Source organism: Ips typographus, linkage group LG12, assembly GCF_016097725.1.
Source record: "Ips typographus isolate SLU linkage group LG12, UJ_Ityp_2.0, whole genome shotgun sequence".
NCBI classification, from domain to species: Eukaryota; Metazoa; Arthropoda; class Insecta; order Coleoptera; family Curculionidae; genus Ips; species Ips typographus.
In genome coordinates, this window is record NC_138433.1 from 1,821,443 (window position 1) to 1,842,976 (window position 21,534).

The 21,534-nt window shown below is 35.7% G+C and overlaps 1 protein-coding gene across 3 annotated transcripts; it reads right to left on the minus strand.

Annotated features, from left to right (window-relative positions):
- Positions 1-557: 557 nt before the first annotated feature.
- LOC145736188 (acyl-CoA Delta-9 desaturase-like) lies at positions 558-17,906 on the minus strand. 3 transcript variants are annotated; one of them, XM_081990472.1, is made up of 7 exons: positions 17,750-17,906; positions 9,149-9,404; positions 6,804-6,934; positions 5,852-6,057; positions 5,610-5,795; positions 1,105-1,308; positions 558-990 (listed from the first exon to the last, which is right to left on the minus strand). In XM_081990472.1, exons 1-7 carry the CDS (start codon positions 17,792-17,794, stop codon positions 846-848), a joined length of 1,173 nt encoding a protein of 390 aa, XP_081846598.1. In that variant the 5' UTR covers positions 17,795-17,906; the 3' UTR covers positions 558-845. The 3 variants fall into 3 exon arrangements, with proteins under 3 accessions (XP_081846598.1, XP_081846599.1, XP_081846600.1); XM_081990473.1 differs by lacking the exon at positions 17,750-17,906 and adding an exon at positions 11,969-12,129; XM_081990474.1 differs by lacking the exons at positions 9,149-9,404; positions 17,750-17,906 and adding an exon at positions 15,133-15,288.
- Between the last annotated feature and the right edge of the window lie 3,628 nt (positions 17,907-21,534).

Consider the following 21,534-nt stretch of genomic DNA (forward strand, 5'->3'; position numbering starts at 1 on the left):
CTTTTAATTGGGCTGTGTGTTAGTTTGAAATATTCTAAATAATTTCTTAATAAAACAAAAAAAAAATGCAGAAAACTTTTTGCGTGGGCATGTTGAATTTAAATGAAAAGCAAAAATTTTGAAATAAATATTAATTTACACTAATTTCGGTCGTCTTCCTATGTATTAAAAGTACACATATTGCATTCACCATATGTCAAGATTTTTTAGTGTCAAGTTTGAAGCCCTTTACATTTATCTGACCAATCAACCAGTGTTGCCTATTGATGGTTATTTTCGTTTCATTCACCCCATGTCAGTTAAATAAGGATAAACAAAATAATGCAGAGAAATTTGATAAAACGCATGGTGGCTCATTCACCATATGTCAAGATTTTTGGTGTAGATAATTTTCATCACTAATAATAATTTTCATTTCACAATTTAAATTAATTTTTGCTTATTTACTTAGTAAGGCAAAGCTAACGTGCCGATATTCACAAATTTCTGAATTTTAAGCTTCAAAGGACCACAAAAATTTCTGGTGGAAAAATTTTTTTTATAACTTTATTAAACTCTTTCCTATCTAATATCATCACAATTCATTCACACGCATTAATTACGTAATAAATAACTCTACTTTCTGCGCCAATTACAAAAAGTAACAGCCTATACAGTATACAGAGTGTTCAAACTTAGGTGACTTTTCTGCAATCTCTAAAACTATACAACAAACTGATTTAAAAAAAAGTCTTAGTGGTAACTAAACTAAATTAATCACGTTAAAACAATGATTAGCTTGTAACAGAATGGTCACAATATAATTGGCAACATTGCCAGAGTAAAATGGCTGGTATAATTTAGTTTTAACCTTGAGCAGTCACCAAACGTCGCATTGAGCCTGAAGGTTCTCTTGTTTTCAAAATGTCCACCACGTTCTCCGTACTGACCGGTTTTTTGATCTGGTGACCATAAATCATGTGGGACCCATCTCCAGTACGTTCAGCTCGGCTAATCAATTAAGAAAGTTAATTCAAATTCCTTTACAACAAATTATAAAACCAACACAATTCATCATAACTGTGGCAATTAGTGCGGGCGAAAATTACCCCAAAATACACGCACCTTTTCACCATTTGATAGGGCGTGGTTCTGAGGTCGTACACCTGGCCAAAGTACGCCAAAACGTCGATTAGCATGGTGGTTAGACTGTACCTGCAGCCAAACTCGGCCGCCCTGTAATCCCAGGGAAAAGCGTGGTGGTAATTGTGCCAACCTTCGCCAACTGACAGGAAAGCGACCACACGGGATTCTACTGGCTTCATATACCTAGAAAAAAGCGCATTTTAGTGACTTTTGTGACTGAGCGATATCACGTGATTTAGATCATCCAGTTTGGTATACTGCAATTCAAATTAAATTAGGATGACGTCACAACCAATTTCTTTGAATTGTGTACTAAAATTTACCAGAAGTATGTTTAATCTTATTAGAATATTTTTTATTTATCAGATGCCTCTACCAGTGTCCTAAACTTTATAATATGGTTTTTTAATTTGCCAGAAGCCTCTGGAACCATTTTGGCAACGCTCATCTATCAGAATGTTCTAAAAGTGTCTTAAAACTCCCAAGAATTCTTTAAAATTGACAGAAATCTCTAGAACCATTTTGGCAACGCCACAGACTTGTAAATATTACTGAAAATCTCCTAAAAACTACCAAAGACTTCTACAAGTGTCCTAGCCCTTCCAAGATTTTTTAAAAATTACCAGAAGCCTTTAGAACAATTCTGGCAACTCCAGAGGCTGTTAAGTACTACTGAAAACCTTCTAAAAACTACCAGAACCCCCAAAAAGTGCCCTAAACATCCCAAGGTTCTTTAAAAATTGCCAAAAACTTTTACAAGTGTCCTAGCCCTTCCAAGATTTTTTAAAAATTACTAGAAGCCTCTAAAACAATTCTGGCAACTCCAGAGGCCTTTAAATCCTACTGAAAACCTCCTAAAAACTACCAAAGACTTTTACAAGTGTCCTAACCCTTCCAGATTTTGTTTAAATTACCAGAAGCCTCTAGAACAACTCCAAAGGCTGTTAAGAACTACTGAAAAATTTCTAAAAACTACCAGAACCCTCTACAAGTGTCTTAAAACCTTTCAGGATTTTTTTAAAATTACCAGAAGCCTCTAGAACCATTCTGGCAACTCCAGAGGCTGTTAAGTACTACTGAAAACCTTCTAAAAACTACCAGAACCCTCAAAAAGTGTCCTAAACATTCCAAGGTTCTTTAAAAATTGCCAAAAACTTCTATAAGTGTCCTAGCCCTTCCAAGATTTTTTAAAAATTACCAGAAGCCTTTAGAACAATTCTGGCAACTCCAGAGGCCTTTAAATCCTACTGAAAACCTCCTAAAAACTACCAAAGACTTTTACAAGTGTCCTAACCCTTCCAGATTTTGTTTAAATTACCAGAAGCCTCTAGAACAACTCCAAAGGCCGTTAAGAACTACTGAAAAATTTCTAAAAACTACCAGAACCCTCTACAAGTGTCTTAAAACCTTTCAGGATTTTTTTAAAATTACCAGAAGCCTCTAGAACAATTCTGGCAACTCCAGAGGCCTTTAAATCCTACTGAAAACCTCCTAAAAACTACCAAAGACTTTTACAAGTGTCCTAACCCTTCCAGATTTTGTTTAAATTACCAGAAGCCTCTAGAACAACTCCAAAGGCTGTTAAGAACTACTGAAAAATTTCTAAAAACTACCAGAACCCTCTACAAGTGTCTTAAAACCTTTCAGGATTTTTTTAAAATTACCAGAAGCCTCTAGAATCATTCTGGCAACCACAGAGGCTGTTAAGTACTACTGAAAACCTTCTAAAAACTACCAAAACCCTCAAAAAGTGTCCTTAACATCCCAATTTTCTTTAAAAATTGCCAAAAACTTCTATAAGTGTCCTAGCCCTTCCAATATTTTTTAAAAATTACTAGAAGCCTCTAAAACAATTCTGGCAACTCCAGAGGCCTTTAAATCCTACTGAAAACCTCCTAAAAACTACCAAAGACTTTTACAAGTGTCCTAACCCTTCCAGATTTTGTTTAAATTACCAGAAGCCTCTAGAACAACTCCAAAGGCTGTTAAGAACTACTGAAAAATTTCTAAAAACTACCAGAACCCTCTACAAGTGTCTTAAAACCTTTCAGGATTTTTTTAAAATTACCAGAAGCCTCTAGAATCATTCTGGCAACCACAGAGGCTGTTAAGTACTACTGAAAACCTTCTAAAAACTACCAGAACCCCCAAAAAGTGCCCTAAACATCCCAAGGTTCTTTAAAAATTGCCAAAAACTTTTACAAGTGTCCTAGCCCTTCCAAGATTTTTTAAAAATTACTAGAAGCCTCTAAAACAATTCTGGCAACTCCAGAGGCCTTTAAATCCTACTGAAAACCTCCTAAAAACTACCAAAGACTTTTACAAGTGTCCTAACCCTTCCAGATTTTGTTTAAATTACCAGAAGCCTCTAGAACAACTCCAAAGGCTGTCAAGAACTACTGAAAAATTTCTAAAAACTACCAGAACCCTCTACAAGTGTCTTAAAACCTTTCAGGATTTTTTTTAAATTACCAGAAGCCTCTAGAACAATTCTGGCAACTCCAGAGGCTGTTAAGTACTACTGAAAACCTTCTAAAAACTACCAGAACCCCCAAAAAGTGCCCTAAACATCCCAAGGTTCTTTAAAAATTGCCAAAAACTTTTACAAGTGTCCTAGCCCTTCCAAGATTTTTTAAAAATTACTAGAAGCCTCTAAAACAATTCTGGCAACTCCAGAGGCCTTTAAATCCTACTGAAAACCTCCTAAAAACTACCAAAGACTTTTACAAGTGTCCTAACCCTTCCAGATTTTGTTTAAATTACCAGAAGCCTCTAGAACAACTCCAAAGGCTGTCAAGAACTACTGAAAAATTTCTAAAAACTACCAGAACCCTCTACAAGTGTCTTAAAACCTTTCAGGATTTTTTTTAAATTACCAGAAGCCTCTAGAACAATTCTGGCAACTCCAGAGGCTGTTAAGTACTACTGAAAACCTTCTAAAAACTACCAGAACCCCCAAAAAGTGCCCTAAACATCCCAAGGTTCTTTAAAAATTGCCAAAAACTTTTACAAGTGTCCTAGCCCTTCCAAGATTTTTTAAAAATTACTAGAAGCCTCTAAAACAATTCTGGCAACTCCAGAGGCCTTTAAATCCTACTGAAAACCTCCTAAAAACTACCAAAGACTTTTACAAGTGTCCTAACCCTTCCAGATTTTGTTTAAATTACCAGAAGCCTCTAGAACAACTCCAAAGGCTGTTAAGAACTACTGAAAAATTTCTAAAAACTACCAGAACCCTCTACAAGTGTCTTAAAACCTTTCAGGATTTTTTTTAAATTACCAGAAGCCTCTAGAACAATTCTGGCAACTCCAGAGGCTGTTAAGTACTACTGAAAACCTTCTAAAAACTACCAGAACCCCCAAAAAGTGCCCTAAACATCCCAAGGTTCTTTAAAAATTGCCAAAAACTTTTACAAGTGTCCTAGCCCTTCCAAGATTTTTTAAAAATTACCAGAAGCCTTTAGAACAATTCTGGCAACTCCAGAGGCCTTTAAATCCTACTGAAAACCTCCTAAAAACTACCAAAGACTTTTACAAGTGTCCTAACCCTTCCAGATTTTGTTTAAATTACCAGAAGCCTCTAGAACAACTCCAAAGGCTGTTAAGAACTACTGAAAAATTTCTAAAAACTACCAGAACCCTCTACAAGTGTCTTAAAACCTTTCAGGATTTTTTTTTAAATTACCAGAAGCCTCTAGAACAATTCTGGCAACTCCAGAGGCTGTTAAGTACTACTGAAAACCTTCTAAAAACTACCAGAACCCTCAAAAAGTGTCCTAAACATTCCAAGGTTCTTTAAAAATTGCCAAAAACTTCTATAAGTGTCCTAGCCCTTCCAAGATTTTTTAAAAATTACCAGAAGCCTTTAGAACAATTCTGGCAACTCCAGAGGCCTTTAAATCCTACTGAAAACCTCCTAAAAACTACCAAAGACTTTTACAAGTGTCCTAACCCTTCCAGATTTTGTTTAAATTACCAGAAGCCTTTAGAACAATTCTGGTAACCATAGAGGCTGTTAAGTACTACTTAAAAACTACCAGAACCCTCTACAAGTGTCCTAAAACCTTTCAGGATTTTTTTAAAATTGCCAGAAGCCTCTAGAACTATCCTAGAGACCATTAAATACTAATTTTTTAAAATGCCAGAAGCTTCTAAATATTATTTAAAAAAATATCAGAAAAACCTTTCAAGCCTATGTTGACAGAAATGATTAGGATTTGTGACGTAATACCAATATTGTCTGATCTTTAGTATACAGAAATCAAACTGTACAAGGCGCATTCACCAGATTGTCATTTTTAATAATTTTTCTTAAGGAAAACAGTGTCCCAAATTTAAACGTTTTTATTGTAAGAAAGTCAGGTTAGGTCAAGACCTTTGCACACTTGTGACGCAACACGAGATAAGTAAACGTGTGGTTGAGCGTGTTCAAATACGTGTACAAATTAAACAAAAAAATTAACATTGTTTACAATAATACTTACATGTCGTAAGGTTTGTTGCCCCATAAATGAGCGGCGCTGTTCACCAACCACGTGATGTTCAGCACGATGATGCTGCGGAACATGTACGAGGCGAAAAACGAATTCACCCAGGTTTCCTTAAACCAGAACACCGGAACGACCGTTGGAATTAAAATGGCGAAAATCGCGTACAAAACCTTGTAATGCCTAAAAAAAAACAAAATTTTGCTCTTGTCACGTGGTTTTGGTGGTGTGATTAGTACTTTTTCTGGAACATCACCAGCCAGTCCGCTTCCAAGTCGCTCATGTCGATCGTTTTGCCTTTGGCAATGACCGCCGGGTGTTTGCGGCTCATCAGCCAGCCCATATGGGAGAAAAAGAACCCGCGATGGGCGTTATGCGGATCCGCGTCCGTATCGCTGTATTTGTGGTGTTGACGATGGTCTCGCACCCATATGTACAGGCAATTCTGCGTAATTAACGAAGTTAGAACTACTGTGCTTGTATAAGTCACACAGTATGCGACATTTGCTGTCATACTACAAAAACAAACGTCATAACTGTCAGAAATGCAGACTTATAAAAGTGTCATTCATAAAACTATGAATTAAATCTTGTCAATGCAGGTTGGCTTCAAATTTGACAGTTGCTACACTTGAATTATTTAAATCAATTAAACGTTTACTATGCACCTGCACTAACATGGATATTATTTGTATTATTTTGAGGTTAGAATTTATTTACTTTTGACAGATGACAGTTATAGGCATTACACTGATTCAAATGCCAGACAGCTAAAGGAATATTCATTTTTTTTTCAATTTTCTTTCTCTGTCAGTTACACACATGTTATGTGGGATACAAATGCTCTTCTTAAAGTGGTATTTAATAATACACTAAAGACAGTAAATTGAGTCACGGATAATGATTGATGGTGTAAAGTTAAAAAAAAAAACCTTAAACATCATCAAAAGTTAATTAACCGCGATACAAAGTGTTGTTGGCAAAAATTTTGCAATTTAACCTTGCAATTATGGCTTAAACTGTACAAATCGCGAAGAAGAAATCATATCGCTTTCATCGGTCATACTCGGTTGAATCTATTCAAATTACGTCGTTCGTCTCCGTAACAAACACTAGGAAGTACAGTTCATTAACGTTGGCCTAGATCGGGACAATTTGTCCCACTGTGTAAGGACAAAATCTGGAACGTACCTGGCCGGCTAAAGTGTGAAAAAGGATGAGCACCAATCTGGTCCAGTATTTGGCTTTAAACGCTTTGTGAGAAAACAAACGGTGAGCACCCGACGTCACTCCCAGACCGCTGCTTACCGCCACCACGGTTGCTGCAAAAAAATGAGGTTAATATCACGAAAAAATGGCCAAAAAACTGTATAATACTACTGGACTCACTCTATGTAAAGTGAATCAATTGTATTGTTCTAATGCGAGTTATTATTTATGTAAATCTCATTGTTAGGTATTAATAGGTAACCTATTTAACTTCAGTAAAAGTAAAACGCCACGTGTTTTTAGTGCAGCCCTTGATTCTAGAGTAATTTCATTTTAAGTTAATTTTTAAGGTTTTTAAAGACAATTTGTATATTCTGAAGACAATTTTCAAGCTGCAGATGTCTAAAACTGTGAAAATTTACTTGATATTGAAATTTGTAGCTTGGAAAGTCAATTTTCAAGGTTTTGAAGTCAATTTGTACATTCTGTCAATTTTCAAGCTGCAGAGGTTTAAAAATTGACTTGATAGGGTAATTTGAAGCTTAGTAAGTCAATTTTCAAGGTTTTGAAGTCAATTTGTATATTCTGAAGACAATTTTCAAACTGCAGCAGTTTAAATCTGTGCAAAAGGCATGAAAATTGACTTGACAAACCAATTTGAGGCTTGGTAAGTCAATTTTAAAGGTTTAGAAGAGGATTTGTATGTTCTGAAGACAATTTTCAAGCTGCAGAGGTTTAAAACTGTGAAAATTGACTTGATAGGGCAATTTGAAGCTTGTTAATCCAATTTTTAAGATTTAGAAGTCAATTTCTACATTTTGAAGTTAGTTTTCAAGTTGCAGGGGTTTAAATCTGTGCAAATGACATGAAAATAACTTGACAGGGAAGTTTTTATCTTGAAAAGTCAATTTTTAAAGTTTAGAAGACGATTTGTATATTCTGAAGACAATTTTCAAGCTGTAGAGGTTTAAAACTGTGAAAATTGACTTGATAGGGCAATTTGAAGCTTGTTAATCCAATTTTTAAGATTTAGAAGTCAATTTCTACATTTTGAAGTCAGTTTTCAAGTTGCAGGGGTCTAAATCTGTACAAATGACATGAAAATAACTTGACAGGGAAGTTTGAAGCTTGGTAAGTCAATTTTCAAGGTTTAAAAGACGATTTGTATATTCTGAAGACAATTTTCAAGCTACAGAGGTTTAAAACTGTGAAAATTAACTTAATATTGTAATTTGTAGCTTGGAAAGTCAATTTTTACGATTTAGAAGTCAATTTCTACATTTTGAAGTTAGTTTTCAAGTTGCAGGGGTTTAAATCTGTGCAAATAACATGAAAGTAACTTGACAGGGAGGTTTGAAGCTTTGTAAGTCAATTTTCAAGGTTTAAAAGTCAATTTGTACACTTTTTTGGAAAAAAATCTTTTCTAGATTGTGTACAGTGTGCTTATATGACTCCAATTACAAAGTAATAATTTTTAACCTGTTTTTGAAAACAAAATTGTCAAGAATCAAATTTAAGTCACCAAAGACGCTTGCAACTTTGAGAATTTTAGGTTAAGTGACTGATGATATAGTTAAGGGCTTTAATACACTCTCTTAACTGGTACGTAAGTCAAGGTTAAGGTGACTACGTGCCGGGCGAAAAAATGTGGCAATCCCCGTTTAAAAACCAGACCTTTCGGAATGTACTTTCACTTATATAATCATCGACGTTAATTAGCTTGTTCCTTAGTAATTAGAACTATCCACGTAACCAGATCCATGTGAGCTGACCGTTGACCTCTAACTCTACGCTGGTCTAGTTTAAATGTCGACATTTCGATTGCGACAAGTTCCCATTTTGATAGCGCACGTGTGACCTTTCCAGTCAATATCTTCTAGTTCTTTGACTGATGGCCGTTTCGGCCGTGACGGCCATCTTGCGACAGTTTGATGAATTATTGGATTGCGATGAAAACTGAGGAAGTGTAATCGGCCTTAACTCGAAATTAATTACAACATTTACGGCGGCTTTAAATAAATTAGTAATAACCAGGTTGGGCAATACTGATACCTGAAAAAATGACGTTCTTTGCGTGTTTTACTAATTTTTAGGGCAATACAGTTTCTCAAGTGTTGTTCTCTAGCTTGTTTACAACACAGGTGATTGATCGCTTGGTTCGATATTTTTTTTGAATTGGGGCCAAATAATCCATTAGTATAATAGAAATGTAATAATTATTCTGTCAATTTTCAGGATTTTTAAATTCCCCATTAATATGTCTGAGTGAGTGGTCAAAATCTATTTTTTGGCCAATCATTATCAACTGTCATTCATGTCAGACTTACTCCAGACATTGGTCCTCCACGAACAAACGGTAAAAATCAACCATAAACCGTACAGGGCGGCCAAATGTAGAATCAGAAATCCGATAGCGTTCTTCCATACGATTTGCCTTTTGTACGTGTGATCGGTACCGATTTGGGCCGGTAACAGTCCCGAGTACTGGTTGACATCACTGTCAGCTGTCAAAGTTTTGACGTCGTCCGCGCGACCTGGCAACGTTGCCGTAAAGCGTGGCTGAAGATCGGCCACCAGTACGTTCTGCAAAATCAAAAAATATTAGTCGAGTATATACACGAGAAATCAAACTAGATTGGGATGACGTCCCAATTTTGTAACTAATGTAATTTTAACACTTGGTCATGTGACCACATCTGTCACTTGATAAAAATGTCCATCTCCATCTTTGTCTGGAGTTTTCAAGCATTATGGCAAGTTTAATTATTTTTTTAGGGTTTAGGCCATTTTTTGTGGTCTCTGACACTTGAACTTCTGACAAGTTCTGGGAGGTTTTCAGCAGTTTTTGGGTAATTTTTAAACATTTTTGAAGAGTTCAAGACACTTGTGCGCCCTCTGGCGAGTTTAGGGAGGTTTTTAGAGGCTTCTGGCAGACTTAAATTTTTTTAAAGAGTTCAAGACACTTTTAGCAAGTTCTGATAGGTTTTCAGTACTATTTCAAAGCTTCTGGTATACTTAATCAATTCTTGGAAGGTTTAAAATACTCTGTAGAGGCCTCTGGCAACTTCTGGGAGGTTTTTAGTACTTTTTAGAGGCTTCTGGCAAATTTAAATTTTTTTTATTCAAAACACTTGTAGAAAGTTCTGGGAAGTTTTCAGTACTAAATAGAGGCTTCTAGCAGTTTCAAAAAATTGTTGGAGCTTTTTAGACACTTTTAGAGGCTTTTGGCAAGCTCTGGGAGTTTTTTAGTACTTTTTAGAGGCTTCTGGCAGTTTCAAAAAATTGTTGGAGCTTTCTAGACACTTTTGGAGGCCTCTAGCAAGTTCTGGAAAGTTTCAAGACACTTTTGGCAAGTTCTGAGAGGTTTTCAGTACTAAAGAGAGACTTCTGGCAGTTTTACAAAATGGTTGGAGTTTTTTAGGCACTTTTAGAGGCTTCTGGAAATGTTAAAAATATGTTCAAAGGTTTAGAACACTTGTAGAGGTTTCTAGAGGGTTTTGAGTGGTTTTTAGTAGTTTTTAGAGGCTTCTGGCAGTTTCAAAAAATTGTTGGAGCTTTCTAGACACTTTTGGAGGCTTCTATCAAGTTCTGGAAAGATTCAAGTATTATTTAGAGGCTTTCGGCATTTATAAAGAAGTCTTAAAGGTTTCAAGACACTTTTAGAGGCTTTTGGCAAGTTCTGGGAGGTTTTTACTACTTTTTAGAGGCTTCTGGCAATATTAAAAACATGTTCAAAGGTTTAGAACACTTGTAGAGGTTTCTAGAGAGTTTTAAGTGGTTTTTAGAGGCTTCTGGCAATTTAAAAAAATTCTTAAAACATACAAGACATTTGTAGAAGCTTCTAGCAAGTTCTAGGAAGTTTTCAGTACTAAATAGAGGCTTCTGGCAATTTCAAAAAATTGTTGGAGCTTTCTAGACTCTTTTGGAGGCCTCTAGCAAGTTCTGGAAAGTTTCAAGACACTTTTAGAGGCTTTTGGCAAGTTCTGGGAGGTTTTTACCACTTTTTAGAGGCTTCTGGCAATATTAAAAAAAAATTCAAAGGTTTAGAACACTTGTAGAGGTTTGTAGAGGGTTCTGAGTGGTTTTCAGTAGTTTTTAGAGGCTTCTGGCAATTTTAAAAAATTCTTAAAACATTCAAGACACTTGTAGACGCTTCTAGCAAGTTCTGGGAGGTTTTTAGTACTAAATAGAGACTTCTGGCAGTCTAAAAAAATTCTTAAAGGTTTTAAGATACTTTTAGAAGCTTCTAGCAAGTTCTGGGAGGTTTTCAGTAATAAATAGAGGCTTCTGGCAGATTCAAAAAATTGTTGGAGCTTTCTGGACACTTTTGGCAAGTTCTCGGAGCTTTTTAGTAATTTTTAGAGGCTTCTGGCAATATTAAAAAAAAATGAAGATTTAGAACACTTGTAGAGGTTTCTAGAGAGTTCTAAGAGGTTTTCAGTAGTTTTTAGACAATTTTAACAATTCTTAATACATTCAAGACACTTTTAGAGGCTTTTGGCAAGTTCTGGGTGGTTTTTTGTACTTTTCAGAGGCTTTTGGTAAAATTAAAAAAATGTTGAAAGGTGTAGAACACTTGTAGAGGATTCTAGAGAGTTCTAAGTGGTTTTTAAAGGCTTCTGGCAATTTTAGAAACTTCTTAAAACATTCAAGACAGTCTTAGAGGCTTTTGGCAAGTTTTGGAAGGTTTTTACTACTTTTTAGAGGCTTCTGGCACCTTTAACAGTTTCATGAATGGTTCAATACAGTTATAGAGACCTTTGGTAATTTTAAATTTTTTTAAAAGCTTGTAGAGGCATCTGGCAATTTAATAGAGACTTTTAGCAATACAGTAAAAGTTTCTTAAAGGCTTGTGGCAAATATGAAAACTTCCATGGACACTGTCAGAAAAGTCTCCACAATTTTGCTTGATTTTCACTATACATTTTAGGAAACAAACTGAAACTGTGCCCTTTTATAGTAAATTAAAAAAATTAAATTAATTTAAATGAATATTATTGAATCACCCTGTTGTCGTTATTTACAGATAAAATTGTAATTATTCCAAACAATTAGCGGTTTCTGTACAGGAAATCAATTGATTTTTAAGTAATTCCGTTCATTTAAATTAAAAAGTAATTTAAAAATAATCAAAAAACGTGAAATACCTTGCAATTTTCGGTCTGACAATCCACTTGTTGGGGTACCATGTTGTTCAAACACAACCGCGCATTTACTTACAAGTTTCTTTTATATGAGCGACAAAGCACGTACCGAACTGGACTAAACTCAACAATAATATGCTCAAATTTTGATCTATTGAAAGTCCTTAATAATGGAGCAAAAATGTTTTTTTTTTTGGTTGGTACCACCGCGCAGTGGGGGGAGAGAGGCGCCCCCTTCCTCCCGCTTTATGCAATTCGCCGAAGAAGCTATAAGGTTGGCAGTACTGTCTTTTTCCAAGTCACGTAGCCCAAATTACTTAACCTGCTGCTGGTCGAAAATATGTAATATAATAAGAGCTTTTTCTACTGAATGGTACTTTCGTTTTGGTTGTATCGGGTGCCAAAGTACCTTGATTCGTTCCGGTGTAAGTGGCAACATTGTTTTTTAAAAAAAATTGCAAAAATTATGGAAGTTCTGGTTGTTTACTTCATTTTCACATTTTTTACCAGTTATGTGATATACGGAGTGTCAGAAATAAATACAAAAAAAAACGTAATTCAAAAAAAATTAGGTCCCGTGATATTATTACCATTTGCCATAGAGCAATCACGTGACAAACTATCAGATTACACGGAGCGTGCTCTGACCTAAAATCAATACTAATTTTAGGTTAGTTTACCTAAAAAATACGTGAATAATAAGGGCATCGGATCGGATGAGGTTGGTTCATAGAAATTGATTTTTTTTTGTCCAGAAAACACAGCAAAACTGAGATACACACGAAATTGTAATTTTAATGAGTTTTATGGTCCGCGCCGATTTTGACGGATTGCGCGCGTACGACGGCTGCGTCAGTGCGTCACAACTGCCAAATTTCTCGGTCGGTGTTGCCAAATCGAAATATTTAACGGCGGTAGAATAATCAGTCAAAAACGCCAGATCAAAACAAATTCGTTCGTTTTACATTATTATACAGGGTGTCTTTTAATAGTTATCAAAAATTTCTTCAAAAATACAGATTTTTCTATTTTATTCAAGTTTTGACGTTAGTGACAATTATATCACGTGGTTTTAAAGGATAATTTAGCTGGGCAGTCACGTGACCATTGTCAAAAATCGTAAATTTGAAAAACACTCTCTATATCGAATACTGCAAGAAAACGTTTCTGAATCCTGATTTTTGCAACTTTTGAGCACAGTTTGACAGTTTTGACGTTAGTGACAGATGTCACGTGATTTTAGAAGACTATTTAGCTAGACTATGAAGTAATAATTGTCAAAATAACTATCATAAATCTCAGAAACACGTATTATATCAAATACTGCAAGAAGACGTTTTTAAATCCTGATTTTTGCAACTTTTGAGCATGGCTTGACAGTTTTGACGTTAGTGACAGTGGTCACGTGATTGTAGAACACTATTCAGCTAGACAGTCACGTGACAATTGCCAAAATAACTGTCATAATTCTCAGAAACACGTATCATATCAAATACTGCAAGAAAACTGTTGTAAACACTGATTTTTGCAATTTGTGAGCACAGTTTGACAGTTTTGACGTTAGTGACAGTTGTCACGTGATTGTAGAACACTATTCAGTTAGACGGTCACGTGACAAATAGCAAAATAACTATCATAATTCTCAGAAACACGTATTATATCAGATACTGCAAGAAAACATTTCTAAATCTTGATTTTTGCAACTTTTGAGCATGGTTTGACAGTTGTGACGTTAGTGATAGTTGTCACGTGATTGTAGAACACTATTTAGCTGGACGGTCACGTGACAATTGGCAAAATAAGTGTCAAAATTCTCAGAAATACGTTTTATATCAAATACTGCAAGAAAACGTTTCTAAATCTTGATTTTTGCAACTTTTGAGCAGAGTTTGACAATTTTGACGTTAGTGGCATTTGTCACGTGATTTCAGAAGACTATTTAGCTAGACTATGAAGTAATAATTGTCAAAATAACTGTCATAATTCTCACAAACGCGGTTTATATCAAATACTGCAAGAAAACGTTTTTAAATCCTGATTTTTGCAACTTTTGAGCATGGTTTGACAGTTTTGACGTTAATGGCAGTTATCACGTGATTTTAGAAGACTATTTAGCTAGATGGTCACGTGACAATTGGCAAAATAACTGTCATAAATCTCAGAAACACGTGTTAAATCAAATACAGCAAGAAAACGTTTTTAAATCCTGATTTTTGCAACTTTTGAGTACAGTTTGACAGTTTTGACGTTAATGACAGTTGTCACGTGATTTCAGAAGACTATTTAGCTAGACTATGAAGTGACAATTATCAAAATAACTGTTAAATCTCAGTAAATCGTCTTGTTTCGAAAACTGCGTTAAAATGTAATTCTTGCAAATTCTAGTAAAACTTTGACAATTCTGACAGACATCACGTGGTTTTAGAGAATAATTTGGAGTAAGAAAACGGCTGTTTTAATCGCATTTTTAGAATCCTCATTAAATTTCCTATTCAATAAACTGAAAATGTATATAAAAAGTTTCACAACCGACATATAATGGCAGTAACGTAATTAAAAATGGTAGATTATATACAAAAAAAAACCGGAAAACGGTAGAAGAACTACAACTGGCAACATTGTTTTCGGTTTATGAAGCTAACAAATAATAAATACAATGACACTGCAATATGCAGGGTTGCCATCTCCAAACTGTCACTGTCACCACGGTTTCTTTTAAGATGATCTTATTTGCCAGGGGTGCTGTGTGCTTATTGGGCCCCTAATATCCCCTATTTTTCGAGAAAAATCCTCTAATCTGACAACCCTGACCAAAATCGTGACATTTGCCACTGTTTCTATACAAATTTGGCTCACAACTAAATTTAGTGTGTTTTTAAATTGTTATTCCCTTAGAACTAGGTTAATGCAATATTCTAATTTAAATAGATGCATTTTTGCATACAATGCAGGACTTTATAGGATCTGAATATCCCTAATCTAACAATAGATAGCAAATGCGTCGATGACCTATTAAACTGTTGTTGATCAATGTTTTTACCAGCTTTAATACATTCTTTGACATAGTGACAAACTTCCAGACTGTGATTCAATTGAATTAACAATTTCACTAAGAAAACCCTAAAAAGCTGGTTAAATGTTAAATGGGACACTCTGTATAGTCTTACCTCTCATTTTGTAGCTACACCAAAGATTTCTGAGTCTAGGGAAGAATGGCCAACGGTTAATAACACTATTTTTCATAAATTTTAATTAAGTTTTTCCAATAATGGACACAAAGCACCAGATAACATCAAAAAACATATTTTTTCCAAAAAAAAGTAAGAACACTCCCCCCCATTGTCTATCTACTGTCATCTGTCGCTTGTCATTCATGACATTTATACTTCATATACCAAATACCTTCTTATACAGGATAAATGCTTACATGAGATATTTTAAAACTTTAAAAAAGTTTAGTGTTTTTATAATTATTGTACACTAACTGGACTTTTGCTATTATATTCTTTAATAATTTATTATTTAGTGCAATAATAGAGTTACGGTGTTTTAAAGAAGAAAGTATTTTCTTGACAATTCATTTAGGAACCAAAATGACCCGCATCTTATCGACCTTAAAAATTCTCGATTAACACGAATAATTATTCTAATAGAACGGCAAGTGCTGTCCAACAAAGTGGTACCGCTACGACGAAGAAATTGGTACCACTTTCACCAAAGCAATTTTTAAGTTAAGCCGCATTTTAATTGAATTTACACAGATTGCAACAAATTCAGGGAAAAATGTGCAATCTTCGTGTCGTAGACAGTCACTGCAGGTTAGACGGTGACCTCTGATAGTCAAAATTTATTACCGCTAGTAGGAAAGGCGATTTTTGCAACAAATTCTAATCTAAAAGTGCGTAGGAAGAACGGTTTTTTTGTATAAAAACCATGCTTGATGGAACTAAAAAAAAATATTTTAAACTGGTGATTAATATGCTTAATAGTTACAGCAATCAAATGCGAGTATAGTAAATCACATTGATTGGAAAAGTATTACAAAGTGATCGTGAAATCAACGAAAAACTTGTTTTTATTGTGAAATTGGTTGTTTATTGATTTCAGTTTGTTTGTTGAAATATTTGGTGGTTGTATGGTCTATTTTTGCTTGTACTAAATGGCAAATTCCGGTGTTTTTCAGTAATTTGATTTCAAGCCAATTTCGGCTTTACTGAATGATGTTCCATCAAAATTACAACCATAAACCTAGAAAATTGTTTCAATATTCTTTCTCTAAAGATTTGTTTTTTAAACTTTTATAGTCTTGGATTTTGACATTTGTCAGTGTAATGACAGCTCGAGTGACGCGGTGTTAGACCACCGCCTACTATACTAAACAGCCTAGAACGTGCTTGTCAAAAATTCCAATATGGCGGAAATAGTGATGACAGTTTGCGTTTGTTTGTATTTGTGGAAATTGAATTTTTTGAAGATTAGATGAATTTTTAAGAACAAAAATTAAGAATTTTTAAAACAAACGTTTTGCGTACAAAAATTCAGATAATATTAAGTTTCCTATTGGCTCGCAACAAATTGCTTGCTCAATGGGATTTACCATAAGCATTGAAAAGGATAGCGAGCAAAAATAGACTATAATGACGGTTATTACTTAGAAGTTAATAAGGTGGTAATTTGCTTGAAACAACTGTGCACTTTAAATGGTATTTAACGTTGAAATTACACTAATTATTGTAGGCAAAAATGAACCACGAATAATTTAAATTTGCGAGCTGGCAACAGTGTAAAAGCAAGTTGACACCTGTCACGTGACCTAAAAAAATGTCGTCTCAACCTTGAAAAGTCTGTAAAATTACATTTAGACAGTTGGAAAAGCTGAAACTGTTAAAACACGTCACTTGATGGTGGTAATTTAAATTTGAAGCCGGCAACACTGTAAAATTAGGTTGACAGCTGTCCACAACAGTCACGTGACCTCTAAATGTCATATCGATCCTAAACAATCGGTAAATTACATTTAAAACAATTGGAAAAGCTTAAATTGATAAAACACGTTATGTGACTAGGATAATTGTAATTTCGTGTTGGCAACACTGTGAAAAATTAGGCTGACAGCTGTCCACAACAGTCACGTGACCTCTAAATGTCATATCGATCCTAAACAATCGGTAAATTACATTTAAAACAATTGGAAAAGCTTAAATTGATAAAACAAGTCATGTGACTAGGATAATTGTAATTCCGTGTTGGCAACACTGTAAAATTAAACTGACAGCTGTCCACAACAGTCACGTGACCTCTAAATCGGTAAATTACATTTAAAACAATTGGAAAAGCTAAAATTGATAAAACACACGTCATGTGACTAGGATAATTGTAATTTCGTGTTGGCAACACTGTGAAAAATTAGGCTGACAGGAGTCCACAACAGTCACGTGACATGGAAAATGTCGTCTGTAACCTTGAGATATCGGTAAATTGCATTGAGACAGTTGGGACGGCTAAAACTGCTAAAACACGTCACGTGACAAGAACAATTTAAATTTAAAGCCGGAAACAGTGTAAAAGCAAGTTGACACCTGTCACCTGTCAACAACGCACGGGATGTCATCTTGACAGGTTTTTTTCATTTCAGTCTGTTTAGGCTTTTGATTGCGTTGATTTTGTAGAGAAAAACGGTAAAAATCGAGTTAAACCATGTTCAGGCAGAAAAGAAAAATGGTAAAGAAGACGCAAAGGTATTTTAAGGTAAATTAACGAAATTTTTGGGAATTTTCCACTCACCTTATCGCCCTCACTCTCATTCTTAACAAACTCAATGTGTATCATACTTCCTGAATATTTGGTGAAAGAACCAGAACGGTACCTGTAGTACCCGGCGCGCGTAAAACAGAGACAACGGAAACGGTACTGGCAATGAAACCGCGTTCTTGAACTTCATTGAACAAGAAGAAGAAAGGCCCCTGCTTCACAGTACCAAGAGGGGAAATCGTCCCGGTATGTAGGTGAGTGGCAAGTACCATTTGATGCTGACTGGAGTGAGAGTTTCATTGTATTTTGGGTACCGGGACAAGTGAATAAGTTCCCCAGCGTTTCGGTGTGGTTTGTGGCGCAAAAGTACCACTTTTCCACTCGTGCTGGTAGAGAAAAAGAGAAATTTCCGCTTCATCGAGGGGGTTTTAATGGCCCATTAGATTATCGCTTCCGTTGCTTTTCAACCATACACAGGGTGTCAGTAAAAATTGCCCACCCTGTACACCAGAGGCTATGAAAGTGATTTTGATGCACACCACTGAAAAGAGGAGGAAAAATTAGATTTTTCGAGTGGTTTATCGTTGCTGTAACTCAAAAACCAGCTGAGATACAGGCAGTCAAAGTTTTGAGGGACTTTTTCAAACAAAAATGTGCCCAAAATGAATTTTGTAGAATATCTCCCAAACTAGTAGAGACACGACAAAAGTTCGTAGAATACAAATTACAGAGAAAACCCTAAAGAAACTGAATCCGTACTTTGAACGGCTAATTTCCCACTGGAACTGTATACAGGGTGGCCCAACTATGCTTCCACTGTTTTGGCTCACCCTGTACGCTAGAGGCCACGAAGGTTGTTTTGGAGCACACCACTGTAAAGAGGAAGAAAAACCGGATTTTTTGAGTAGTTCAACGTCACCGTAACTCAAAAACCGGCTGAGATATTGACAGTCAAACCCACTTGATCAAAAAATGTGCCCAAAAAGAATTTTGTAGAATATCTCCCAAACTAGTAGAGACACGACAAAAGTTCGTAGAATACAAATTACAGAGAAAACCCTAAAGAAATTGAATTCGTACTTTGAACGGCAAATTTTTCACTAGAATTGTATACAGGGTGGCCCAACTCTGCTTCCATTGTTTTGGCTCATCCTGTACGCCAGAGGCCACGAAGGTTACTTTTGAGTATACCACTGTAAAGAGGAAGAAAAACCGGATTTTTTGAGTGGTTTAACTTAACCATAAGTCAAAAACCAGCTGAGATATTGACAGTTAAAGACACTTGATTAAAAAATGCGCCCAAAATGAATTTTGTAGAATATCTCCCAAACTAGTAGAGACACGACAAAAGTTCGTAGAATACAAATTACAGAAAAATCCCTATAGAAACTGAATTCGTACTTTGAACGGCAAATTTCCCACTGGAACTGTATACAGGGTGGCCCAATTTCTCTGTCCTGGAAAAAAAGTAGGTCAATCATCTCTAGGATAGCCAAAAAAAAATCGAGGTTGTCGATTAATCAAAAGTTCGTCAAACCGAGAAACTTTCGCCTGAACCCACCCAGAAATGCTGCTAGAGGATAAACGGTACTGGTTTCACGGTTTCACTTTCCTGCATACAATGCTAGATATCTGATTCCGTGATTAACTCATAATCAATACCAAAAATGGTGTAAAGCTGTATTTCCAGCTGTTTGTCAGAAACTAAATTGCACTTTCATAGATCATGACCCTGTAGTGTATGTATAATTTGCTGTTAAATTGTTTACTTTCTTATTAGCGCTGTATAATTATGGTTTCCTGTGTTAATTATTAGAATCAGTACATTTTGCTTACACAAAACTATGAGGTAATTAAGCATTCCACAAATTTGTATTTTTCACAAAACATAAATATTGAAACGTTTTTATTACCTCCTTTGTTAAACTGTATAAATTTCGTGGTCAATGTCACGTGGGTCGAGGTTAAATATTAAAGCTTTCTCTTAAGATTTTAGCCATTTTTCGTTTCACAAAAAACCAAAAAACAGCTTTTTTTTTGGCTCGCCCTGTACATTATAGAGGCCACTGTGGTAATTTGTGAATATAGTACGAAAAAAAAGGAGGAAAAGAGGAATTTTTCGAGTGGTTAATCGTTGCTGTATCTCAAAAACTAGCTGAGATTTTGACAGACAAAGTTTTGACAGTCTTTTTCTGTCCTTAAACTGAGTTTTGTGGAATATCTTCCAAACTAATAGAGATACGGAAAACGTCCAAGAATTTAACGTGCCAGAGGTCTCTGGCAGCCATTTTGAATTGCCAGAGGCCTCTGAAACCTTCTTAAGCTTACTATGAATTGTTTTTAACGTGCCAGAAGCCTCTAGCAGCCATTTTGTATTGCCAGAGCCCTCTGAAACCTTCTTAAGCTTACTATGAATTGTTTTTAACGTGCCAGAAGCCTCTAGCAGCCATTTTGTATTGCCAGAGGCCACTGAAACCTTCTTAAGCTTACTATGAATTGTTTTTAACGTGCCAGAAGCCTCTGGCAGCCATTTTGTATTGCCAGAGGTTTCTGAAACCTTCTTAAGCTTTATGAATTGTTTTTAACGTGCCAGAAGCCTCTAGCAGCCATTTTGTATTGCCAGAGGCCACTGAAACCTTCTTAAGCTTACTATGAATTGTTTTTAACGTGCCAGAGGCCTCTGGCAGCCATTTTGTATTGCCAGAGGTCTCTGAAACCTTCTTAAGCTTACTATGAATTGTTTTTAACGTGCCAGAAGCCTCTAGCAGCCATTTTGTATTGCCAGAGCCCTCTGAAACCTTCTTAAGCTTACTATGAATTGTTTTTAACGTGCCAGAAGCCTTTAGCAGCCATTTTGTATTGCCAGAGGCCTCTGGCAGCCATTTTGTATTGCCAGAGGTTTCTGAAACCTTCTTAAGCTTTATGAATTGTTTTTAACGTGCCAGAAGCCTCTAGCAGCCATTTTGTATTGCCAGAGGCCACTGAAACCTTCTTAAGCTTACTATGAATTGTTTTTAACGTGCCAGAGGCCTCTGGCAGCCATTTTGTATTGCCAGAGGTCTCTGAAACCTTCTTAAGCTTACTATGAATTGTTTTTAACGTGCCAGAAGCCTCTAGCAGCCATTTTGTATTGCCAGAGGCCACTGAAACCTTCTTAAGCTTACTATGAATTGTTTTTAACGTGCCAGAGGCCTCTGGCAGCCATTTTGTATTGCCAGAGGCCTCTGAAACCTTCTTAAGCTTACTATGCATTGTTTTTAACGTGCCAGAAGCCTCTAGCAGCCATTTTGTATTGCCAGAGCCCTCTGAAACCTTCTTAAGCTTACTATGAATTGTTTTTAACGTGCCAGAAGCCTCTAGCAGCCATTTTGTATTGCCAGAGGCCACTGAAACCTTCTTAAGCTTACTATGAATTGTTTTTAACGTGCCAGAAGCCTTTAGCAGCCATTTTGTATTGCCAGAGGCCTCTGAAACCTTCTTAAGCAATTGTATACAGGGTGGTCCAACTTTAGCGTGTGAGAATGGTGGTGAAGGAAATGTCGAGTTTGTGGTCCCCGAAATGGGTTTTATGGAATATCTTCCAAACTATAGGTGAGATAAGGAGAAACTTAAAGGAATGAAACATTTTCACTGTATACAGGGTGGCCCAATTTTTTACTAAATTATTTTGGAATTTCGTTAAGTAAAGCGTCATTTAGTTTGAGCGAACAAAACAGAGAAAGTGTGTACAACAAGTCCCGTAGCGATCGCATCCAAAGTTCGTCAAAAAAGCATTTTGTATTAAATCACTTTCACTTACATTATTACCGCTAAATTAT

Bases quoted from the DNA above. Each gene is read 5' to 3' on its own strand.
- LOC145736188 (XM_081990472.1), bottom strand. From the start codon at position 17,794: ATGATACACATTGAGTTTGTTAAGAATGAGAGTGAGGGCGATAAG. The intron at 6,058-6,803 runs GTACGTTCCAGA...TTAATTACGCAG, and splicing joins TTCACACTTTAGCCGGCCAG to AATTGCCTGTACATATGGGT. The intron at 5,796-5,851 runs GTACTAATCACA...GTTTTTTTTTAG, and splicing joins CTGGTGATGTTCCAGAAAAA to GCATTACAAGGTTTTGTACG.